The 10,823-nt window shown below is 39.3% G+C and overlaps 1 protein-coding gene across 1 annotated transcript in view; it reads left to right on the top strand.

Moving 5' to 3' along the window:
- Positions 1 to 226: 226 nt before the first annotated feature.
- uvssa (UV stimulated scaffold protein A) overlaps positions 227 to 10,823 on the top strand; it is a 53,094-nt gene continuing 42,497 nt past the window's right edge. Inside the window, exons 1-3 of the mRNA XM_008120188.3 lie at positions 227 to 640; positions 4,627 to 4,957; positions 8,650 to 8,770. Of these exons, the coding sequence (XP_008118395.2) occupies positions 543 to 640; positions 4,627 to 4,957; positions 8,650 to 8,770 (550 nt within the window). The 5' untranslated portion in view covers positions 227 to 542. The remainder of the gene's footprint in view (positions 641 to 4,626; positions 4,958 to 8,649; positions 8,771 to 10,823) is intronic.

Below are 10,823 nucleotides of genomic sequence, written 5' to 3'. Positions count from 1 at the left end.
TTCAACAAGTATACATATTTCTATTAAAATGGGGCTGAGGTGGCGCAGCGGGTTAAACGCTGTTCCTGCGTGGGCCACTGCTGTTCGGGTAATTTGTGCTGTTCCTGCGTGGCCACTGCTGTCTCTTCCAATGCTATCATTCTAGTCTACGTGTCAGTCTACAAATTTTGAAGTCTAGAGTCCCTCAAGAGGCTATAGGTTGACGGGGGACGGGAAGCCCCGCCCCCTCCCAGTGCGCCTGCGCCGCGGATCCCTTTTCCTCCTCCGCGCTTCCCACTCGGCTGCCAGCCCTCCAGAGGAGCCTCTCCGGCGCCCGAGGTCAGGACCGGGCCCTTCGTTTCTTTCCCAGGAGAAGCGGGCCGCCTCTGGCCGCTGTAGTCCGGGTCGTATAGCCTGCCATGTTGGAGGGGACCTGAAGGGCCGAGGGCAGGCTGCTGAGACAGGGCCTGCCTCGACTGCCTTCAGGCCGCGGGAAGAGTCTTTCTAAAGGAGCGCTCCCAGCTGGCTTCAGTCTCTTCAGAGTTGACGTTCCCCGCCGCCAGATGGATCAGAAGCTGCCTGAGCTGGTGGAGGCGCTAACCACCTCAGGAGAAGCGCAGCTGGATCCCGGAAAGATGAAGGAGCTGAAGAAGATTTGCAAGTAGGACTTGCCGCTTTCCACATGATCATATATATACAGTAGAATCTCACTTATCCAACATAAGCGGGCTAGCAGAATGTTGGATAAGCGAATATGTTGGATAATAAGGAGGGATTAAGGAAAAGCCTATTAAACATCAAATTAGGTTATGATTTTACAAATTAAGCACCAAAACATCATGTTATACAAAAAATTTGACAGAAAAGTAGTTCAATACTCAGTAATGCTGTGTTGTAATTACTGTATTTACGAATTTAGCACCAAAATATCACGATGTATCGAAAACATTGACTACAAAAATGGCTTGGATAATCCAGAACGTTGGATAAAGTGAGACTCTACTGTATATATCCAGTATAGTATTTGAATCTGATTTTTAATGTTTATACAGTAGAGTCTCACTTATCCAAGCTAAACGGGCCAGCAGAATCTTGGATAAGCGAATATCTTGGATAATAAGGAGGGATTAAGGAAAAGCCTAATAAATATCAAATTAGGTTATGATTTTACAAATTAAGCACCAAAACATCATGTTATACAACAAATTTGACAGAAAAAGTAGTTCAATACGCAGTAATGCTATATTGTAATTACTGTATTTACGAATTTAGCACCAAAATATCATGATGTATTGAAAACATTGACTACAAAAATGCGTTGGATAAAGACTTAAAATAGTGTATAACTACTAAAATAATGTATAAATATTAAAATAAATATAGTGTCCCTACTTTGCGGATTTTCACTTATTGCGGGTGGTCCTGGAACCTAACCCCAGTGATAAGTGAGGGAACACTGTATTTACGAATTTAGCACCAAAATATCATGATATATTGAAAACATTGACTACAAAAATGCCTTGGATAATCCAGAACCTTGGATAAGCGAGTCTTGGATAAGTGAGACTTTACTGTACTGATATAGATAGATAGATAGATAGATAGATAGATAGATAGATAGATAGATAGATAGATAGATGTTTGGTTTTATGAATGTTCCCATTAGAAGTAATAATAGTAATAGTAATAATAATAATAATAATAGGTTGCTGTGAGTTTTCTGGGCTGTATGGCCATGTTCCAGAAGCAATTCTGTCCTGACGTTTCGCCCACATCTGTGGCAGCCATTGTCAGAGGTTGAGGGATCTGTTGGAAACTAGGCAAGTGGGGTTTATATATCTGTGGAATAATGTTCAGGGTGGGAGAAAGAACTCTTGTCTGTTTGAGGCAAGTGTGAATGTTGCAATTGATCACCTTGAGTAGCATTGAAAAGGCTTGAAGCCCGGCTGCTTCCTGGTTGGGGTAATCCTTTGTTGGGAGGTGTTCGCTGGCCCTGATTGTTTCTTGCCTGGAATTCCCATGTCTTCTGGGTGTTGTTTTTTATTTACTGTCCAGATTTTAGAGTTTTTAAAAATACTGATAGACAGATTTTGTTCATATTCATGGTTTTCTTCTTTCTGTTGAAATTGTCTACCTGCTTCTTGTGGATTTCAGTGGCTTCTCTGTGTAGTCTGACATGATTTTATTTACAACATTTATATCCCGCCCTTCTCACCCGAAGGGACTCAGGGCGGCGATGATGGTTGTTAGAGTGGTCCAGTATTTTTGTGTTCTCAAATAATACACTGTGTCCAGGTTGGTTCATCAGGTTCTCTGCTGTGGCTGTCTTCTCTGGTTGAGTTAGTCTGCAGTGCCTTTCATGTTCCTTGATCCGTGTCTGGGCAATGCTGCTGCATTTGGTGGTCCCTATGTAGACTTATTCACAGCTGCACGGTATACAGTAGACTCCTGCAGAGGTGAGAGGATCCCTCTTGTCCTTTGCTAAACATAGAATTTGTTGGATTTTCTTAGTGTGTCTATAGATAATTTGTAGGTTGTGTTTTTTCATCTACATGAAAATAAACTAAATTTAAAAACTTTAGAATCAGGACAGCACATAAAGAGCAACGCTAAAAAAAACGGGAATTCCAGATAGGAAACAATCAGGGCCAGCTAACACATCCCAACAAAGGATTCCCCCAGGCAGGAATCAGCCAGGCTTTGAAGCTGCAAGGCTTTTCAATGCTAGTAAAGGTGATTAATTGCAACATTCACACTTTAGAAAGTTAAAATAAAAACACAAATTATTATTCACACACACACAAAAGTAAAAAGGGGGTGGGTAGAGGTTGTGGTGCTCTGGTTAGTAGATTAAAATTATATAAATATCTGCTATAACACTGAAGAAGAGGAAGGGAATTGAGTGGGAAAATAATGCACGTCTTTTATAATTATTACATTTAGGTCTGAAATAAAACCCGAAAACAAATAACGCAATTTGAGGAAATAATACTAAAAAGATTAAAAAGAGAAAATAATGGACAATTAAAAGCAACAAGTAAAATATAGAAAATATTAAAGGATACAGGAAAAAAGACTAGTATTAAGAGAATTATGGGAGGAGGAACTAGGAATAAAAATAACAGAAAAAGAATGGGAAAAGATATAGAAAGCAAGACAATTAAAACATGTCAATTGGGATAAAACAAACTTAATATAAATTAATTTGGAAGTGGTATTTAACACGGAGATGACTAATTATTATGAATAGAACCTGTAATGAAAAATGTTAGAGAGGGTGTCAGGAAACTGGAATTTATATGCATATGTGGTGGGATTGTAAATATGTACAAGATCTTTGGGAAATGGTTATAAGGGAAATAGAAAATATTATGGTTATAGAAATTAGAAGGAATCCATCAGAAATATTGCTATCAATTAAAAGTGATGATGGGAGAGATAAGAGGGGGAAAATTAATAGACATACATTTAACAGCAGCTAGATTATGAATAGCAAAATATTAAAAGGGGAAATGACTATACAAATTCATGAATGGTATAAAGACGTCTGGAGAATGGCATTAAATTATAAACTAACATCAAATTTAAAAGTAAAGAAGGAACTGTGGGAAAAGTGACTGAAAGTATCTGGAGGAGATTTTAAGAAAAAGTATTAGAAAAAGAAGATGGGAATTTACCTCCACGTGAAAAACTGAACTTTTGGTTGGACTTTAGAAGAAAAGATGGCTCTGGAGAAGGGGAGCACAGGGATGAAAGAAAATAAGAGTGGGAAAACATATAGGCATAAGAATGGTGAACTTATGTTTCTATATGTCTATATAATTGTTAACCTTTTTATATAAAAAGACTTAAGTTCCAAAACAGTTTTCCCCATAAAAAATTTTTTTTATCTTCCACGTAAGTACTATTGTACATATCATCTAAAATTTTAAAAGTTTTGAATGTCCTCTATAGCAAAACAGAAACTTTATCTTGTTATCAGATATCAAAGCCAATAGCCATATCTTCTCATATCTGGTACTCTTTCAATATTCTCTTTCAGCTTTTTTGGATCTTGGCTTCCTACTTTCTGTCATCCTGGGTTCATCTTCACTGTAGATTTATTGCAGTTTGACACCACTTGAACTGCTATGGGCAGTGTTACAGGATCATGGGAGTTGTAGCTTCACGGGATCTTTAGCCTTCTCTGCAAAATATTGCTGGTGCCTCATCAAACTACAAAGCCTTGAATGGTGCAATCATTCTAATGTCTATGTAACTTGAGTTGTAAATCTCATTTTATGGAGTGAGTTTTATTCTGTGGTTAAATGTACACAGGACTACAACCTTAAGGCTACTGAGAAATGAAAGGACATTCATCTCAGGGTCTTGATATGGGAACTAGCAATTGGTGTGATAAAACCCGGAGTGTGGTTGAGGCTGCTTCTTTGGAGGCTTTTAAGCAGAGGCTGGATAGCCATCTGTCAGGGGTGCTTTGAATGTAATTTCCCTGCTTCTTGGCAGTGTGTTGGACTGGATGGCCCATGAGGTCTCTTCCAAATCTATGATTCTATGATTTTCTTTTTTATGAAGCATTCTGTTGTGGTTTCTTTGAGGTCTAATGGTTTATGCTTGTTTCTGTATTTGTCTTACCATTTGATTTTACAGGTCTTCTGATGAGCACATTTGCCATGTATATCACCTACTGATGACACAGCTAAATCAAGAACATGCTCAGATACGTCTTTCAGCGTTTCAAATTGTGGACGAACTCTTCATCCGTTCACATCAGTTCAGGACTTTAATTATTTCAAACTTTCAAGAATTACTGGAGCTCACAGTGGAAACAGACTATGACCAGCCTCTCCCCCCACCAAATGACGTAGCGCAAAAACTTAAAACACTTGCCATTAAGTCGGTCCAAAAGTGGCATGAGAAATATGGAGAGGCCTATAAGAAACTTTCACTGGGATACCATTTCTTAAAGCAAAACAAGAAGGTATTTTCATGCACTAGTATTCTGCTACATTTGTCATGTACTTTATTGAAAGCTCACTTTGTTAGAGGTAAGCGTACATATGTTTACATGTTTAAAAAGTTACACATTCTTTATAATAGCAATGTGACTGCCAGTTATTAAAAGCATTTTTTGCACATGAACTGACCATAGGTTCTAAGATGCTCTGTTGCAGGTCTGTCAAACTCATTTTCATTGGGGGCCACACCATAGAATCATAGAATCATAGAATCATAGAATAGTAGAGTTGGAAGAGACCTCAAGGGCCATCTAGTCCAACCCCCCGCTAAGAAGCAGGAAATCGCATTCAAAGCACCCCCGACAGATGGCCATCCAGCCTCTGCTTAAAAGCCTCCAAAGAAGGAGCCTCCACCACGGCCCGGGGGAGAGAGTTCCACTGCCGAACAGCCCTCACAGTGAGGAAGTTCTTCCTGATGTTCAGGTGGAATCTCCTTTCCTGTAGTTTGAAGCCATTGTTCCGTGTCCTAGTCTGCAGGGCAGCAGAAAATAAGCTTGCTCCCTCCTCCCTATGACTTCCCCTCACATATTTGTATATGGCTATCATGTCTCCTCTCAGCCTTCTCTTCTGCAGGCTAAACATGCCCAGCTCTTTAAGCCTCTCCTCATAGGGCTTGTTCTCCAGACCCTTAATCATTTTAGTTGCCCTCCTCTGGACGCTTTCCAGCTTGTCAGCATCTCCCTTCATCTGCGGTGCCCAAAACTGGACACAGTATTCCAGGTGTGGTCTGACCAAGGCAGAATAGAGGGGGAGCATGACTTCCCTGGATCTAGACGTTATTCCCCTATTGATGCAGGCCAAAATCCCATTGGCTTTTTTAGCTGCCGCATCACATTGTAGGCTCATGTTTAACTTGTTGTCCACGAGGACTCCAAGATCTTTTTCGCACACACTGCTGTCAAGCCAGGCGTCCCCCATTCTGTATCTTTGATTTCCATTTTTTCTGCCGAAGTGAAGTATCTTGCATTTGTCCCTGTTGAACTTCATTTTGTTAGTTTCGGCCCATCTCTCTAGTCTGTCAAGATCGTTTTGAATTCTGCTCCTGTCTTCTGGAGTGTTAGCTATCCCTCCGAGTTTGGTGTCATCTGCAAACTTGATGATCGTGCCTTCTAACCCTTCGTCTAAGTCGTTAATAAAGATGTTGAACAGAACCGGGCCCAGGACGGAGCCCTGCGGCACTCCACTTGTCACTTCTTTCCATGATGAAGACGACGCATTGGTGAGCACCCTTTGGGTTCGTTCACTTAGCCAATTACAGATCCACCTAACCGTAGTTTTGTCTAGCCCACATTTTACTAGTTTGTTTGCCAGAAGGTCGTGGGGGACTTTGTCGAAGGCCTTACTGAAATCTAGATATGCTACATCCACGGCATTCCCTGTATCGACCCAACTCGTAACTCTATCGAAAAAAGAGATCAGATTAGTCTGGCATGACTTGTTTTTGGTAAATCCGTGTTGACTATTAGCAATGACCGCATTTGTTTCTAAGTGTTTGCAGACCACTTCCTTAATGATCTTTTCCAGAATCTTGCCTGGTATTGATGTGAGGCTGACCGGACGGTAATTGTTTGGGTCGTTCTTTTTTCCCTTCTTGAAGATAGGGACCACATTCGCCCTCCTCCAATCTGCTGGGACTTCTCCTGTTCTCCAAGAACTCTCGAAGATGATTGCCAGTGGTTCTGAAATAACTTCCGCTAGTTCCTTCAATACTCTTGGATGTAGCTGATCTGGCCCTGGGGACTTGAATTCGTTTAGAGTGGCCAGGTGTTCCTGGACAACTTGTTTCCCTATTTGGGGTTGGATTTCCCCCAATCCTTCGTCCATTCCATGTTGCTGAGGTTGAAGATGGCTTTCTTTTTGTGAGAAGACCGAGGCAAAGAAGGCATTAAGCAGTTCTGCCTTTTCCCTATCCCCTGTCACCATCACCCCATCTACTCCTTGCAGTGGCCCTATCGCCTCCTTTTTCTTCCTTTTTCTACCAACATAAGCAAAAAAACCTTTTTTGTTGTTTTTTATGTCCCTGGCAAGCCTGAGCTCATTTTGCGCTTTAGCCTTGCGAACCTTTTCCCTACAGGAGTTGGCTATACGTTTGAATTCTTCTTTGGTGATTTCTCCCCTTTTCCACTTCTTGTGCATGTCACTTTTGAGCTTTAGCTCAGTTAGAAGTTCTTTGGACATCCATTCTGGCTTCTTTGCACTTGTCTTATTTTTCTTCTTTGTTGGCACTGTTTGCATTTGCGCCTTGAGTATTTCACTTTTGAAAAACTCCCATCCATCCTTAACTCCCTTGTTTTTTAATATCGGCGTCCATGGAATGCCGCTCAGTAATTCCTTCATTTTTTGGAAGTCAGCTCTCTTAAAGTCCAGAATGCGTGTTTGACTTGTCTTAGTTTCAGCATTCCTTTGTATTGCAAACTGCAGGAGCACATGGTCACTTGCCCCTAAGGATCCAACCACTTCAACTGTATTGATCAGGTCTTCCACATTTGTTAAGATTAGATCAAGAGTTGCTGATCCCCTTGTTGCCTCTTCTACCTTCTGGACCATAAAATTATCTGCAAGGCAAGTGAGGAATTTGTTGGACTTTGTACTCTTGGCTGAGTTTGTTTTCCAGCAGATATCGGGATAATTGAAATCGCCCATGACTACTATATCTCTTCTTTGTGCCTGTTTGGTCAGCTGTTGACAGAAGGCTTCATCAAGTCCTTCATCCTGACTCGGAGGTCTGTAGTAGACACCCACGACAAGATCTTTTTGAGTCCCGGTTCCCTTGATTCTTATCCAGATGCTTTCAAGCTGGTTTCCCGGATTACAGTCTTGCATTTCTTCTGCAACGTAACTGTTTTTGACATATAAAGCTACTCCCCCTCCTCTCCCCTTTGTTCTATTTATGTGAAAGAGGTTATAGCCCTCAATGGTTAAATTCCAGTGATGGGAGTCATCCCACCAGGTTTCAGTTTAGCCTTATAGTTGCCTTGAAAGGCCATTGAATCAATGGTTGGAGAATTTGTGGATACAGAGGACCAGCTATATACATATACGTATTCATTTTACATACTGGTTGGTGCTCTTTAGTTTTTACCCAATTTGGGTTCCCAGATGTCATTGAACAACAACTCCCACCACTTTTAATTATCCGCTGTGCAAACTGGGGGTAATGCGAATTACAGCCCAATGGCACTTGTGGCTCTGTGGTTGGGGAAAGGTTAAAGGACATTTTAAAGTCAGACATCATACCCAGAAGACTTGTATCTAAATTCAAACTCCACTATCCTGACTAAACAGAACATACTGCAGCCTTACAGATGTTACTGTGTCATAACTCCCATTAACTCTAAATCATGATGTCTAATGATGAGGAATAGAGGAGTTGTAGTCCAGCATCTGGAGGGCCAGAAAAATTACAGAGCAAGCTAAATTTGGCCCGTGGGCCTTGAGTTTGACACATGTGCATCATATTATTCGTTCTCCGGGCAGGGAGAAATTCTTTATGTGAAGTGGTGTGTATATATTTTAACTGAAAGAATAAACATTTATATATAATCTGTGAGAATATCATGCAATTTACTATTTAGAAATGCTTACCACTAAAATATATTCAACATGACCAAATTTTCTCTTTAAAACATCTGGTATTTTCCGATTCTTCTTTTAGGTTGATTTTCAAAATATAAGTGCCAGGACTTTAGCTGAAAGGAAGAGAGATGAAGAGAAACAAAAACGTTTGGATAGCATTTACAAAGTTAAAGCTCAGAGAGCAGAGAATGAAATGGACGGTGAGTGCGGTTTGATTTGAGGCATGTTCAATCTTATTACGTATTTTTAATATGTTTTTTATTGCAAACACATATCAAAATCCATCACCATTTCAATATACATATCAAATGATATTTTCTTAATAATATTAACCTTTCTGATTCCACCTTTATTTTCCCACTTGTGTCTATCGGTATTTCACCCCTCCCCTACCCCCTGGGAACAGTACTTTCCTTCATTCATATTATTTTAATTGATCAATCATAAAAAGAGAATGGTTCAGTGCTTTATATTTTCTTTTTCCTTTAACTTTATCTATCAGTCATCCCCATTTCCGATCCCAGATCTTTTTTATTCAGCCTGATGTATATTTGGTTCTCCTTTCAAGGATGTAATCCTGGAGCATAAAATCAGCTAGGTATCCATACCATTTATAACTTCCCACTTTCTTTGCTCTTTTCAACTCATTGCAACAGTTGCTTGAGCGGCAACTATCATGTATTTTATAATTTCCCCCCAGTCCTTGATGTTTTCATTCTTGTCTAATTTCCGAGTGATGAATTCTTTATTATTCAATACCAATTTGTATTCTATAAATCTTCCATTTCTTTCTTTACCTTGTTATAAAATTTTGTACTTTGTCACATTCCCACCACATATGAGCCAATTTTTCCACATCCGTGCCAACACAATTTTGTGAATGATTTAGTTATATGAGCTAATTGAATTGGGGCTCTATATCATTTAGTCAGTATTTTTCTTTGTTTTTCTCTAATCTTTATGTATAGTACTGTATATACTCGAAGCCGAGTTTTTCAGCCCTATTTATGAGCTGAAAAAGCCTCCCCCGGCTTATAATCGGGTCAAGGTCAAGCCGGCAGTGGAGCCTGGAGGCCTTTGCTTGCAATATATGATATATTTATCTCTCATCTTATCCTCCCTTATCAATGTTTTCTTTTCCAAAGCCTCCCTCGCTCTTAACCAAGGGAATATTTTGAAAAGGGAAAGAAGCCCTTGCAAGTCAGGAAGCATATCCATTAATCTTATAAAAGCATTTCCCCCTGAAATATTTGTTAATCTCTGCTACAGATATATAGGCATTTCCCCCCTGCAAGGCTTTGCAATCCATATGTACCTTTATATTTGTATCTATCTATCTATATACATTAATTTTATATATGAATTTTCCCCTCACATGTTTGCAAGTCTTTGCAAATCCTATACAGATATAATTATAGAGAGAGAGATGTCTAGATAGATAGATATGAATATAGCTATGTAGGGCTTGCAAATATTGCAGGGGAAATGCATACACAGAGAGAGATTTCTAGATAGATATAAACATAAATATATAGGGTTTGCAAATATTGCTGGAGGAAAATGCACGTATATAGATAGAGGATTTGCAAGCGTTTTAGGGGGATATGCATATGTGAAATTAGTATATATAATTATAGATCTATAGCTAGCTCTGCATTGTTTATGTGGGCACTGAATGTTTGCCTGTTACTATGTTGAAAGTTGGCCTGGGGAGATAGGGCGGTGTACAAATGAAATTGTTGTTGTTGTTATTATTATTATGTTACTGTTAATACCATATTGTTTTTGTTGACCCTACTTTTCCACTTACAGAGCTAGTTTACTGTTTTTCTTTGAAATATGGTAAATATTGAAACATCTTTAACCTACTGATGCCTCAATATAATTTCATTGGGATCAACAGTATTTTCATTTTGAAATTTACCAGTAGCTGCTGCATTTTTTACCCTCGGCTTATACTCAAGTCAATAAGTTTCCCCAGTTTTTGTGGTAAAATTTTGTGCCTCGGCTTATATTAGCATCAGCTTATACTCAAGTATATGCTGTACTTAATTTTTTTGATTGAATTGATCCAGTATTCAATGTCTGAGTCATTGATATTCAAGTCCTTTTTCCATATCTCGGCCAATGTTTATATTGTTTTTCAACTAATTTCTTGTATATAAAACCCATCAGGCATTTCTTCTTTTCTAATTTCCACTTTAAAATTTGGTCAAAATCTGATTCTGGACCTTCCTTGTTCTTCCAATTTAT

The sequence above is a fragment of the Anolis carolinensis genome, chromosome 3 (assembly GCF_035594765.1).
Source record: "Anolis carolinensis isolate JA03-04 chromosome 3, rAnoCar3.1.pri, whole genome shotgun sequence".
NCBI classification, from domain to species: Eukaryota; Metazoa; Chordata; class Lepidosauria; order Squamata; family Dactyloidae; genus Anolis; species Anolis carolinensis.
Note: the sequence above shows the minus strand (reverse complement) of the source record. Positions and strands in the feature narration are given on the sequence as shown.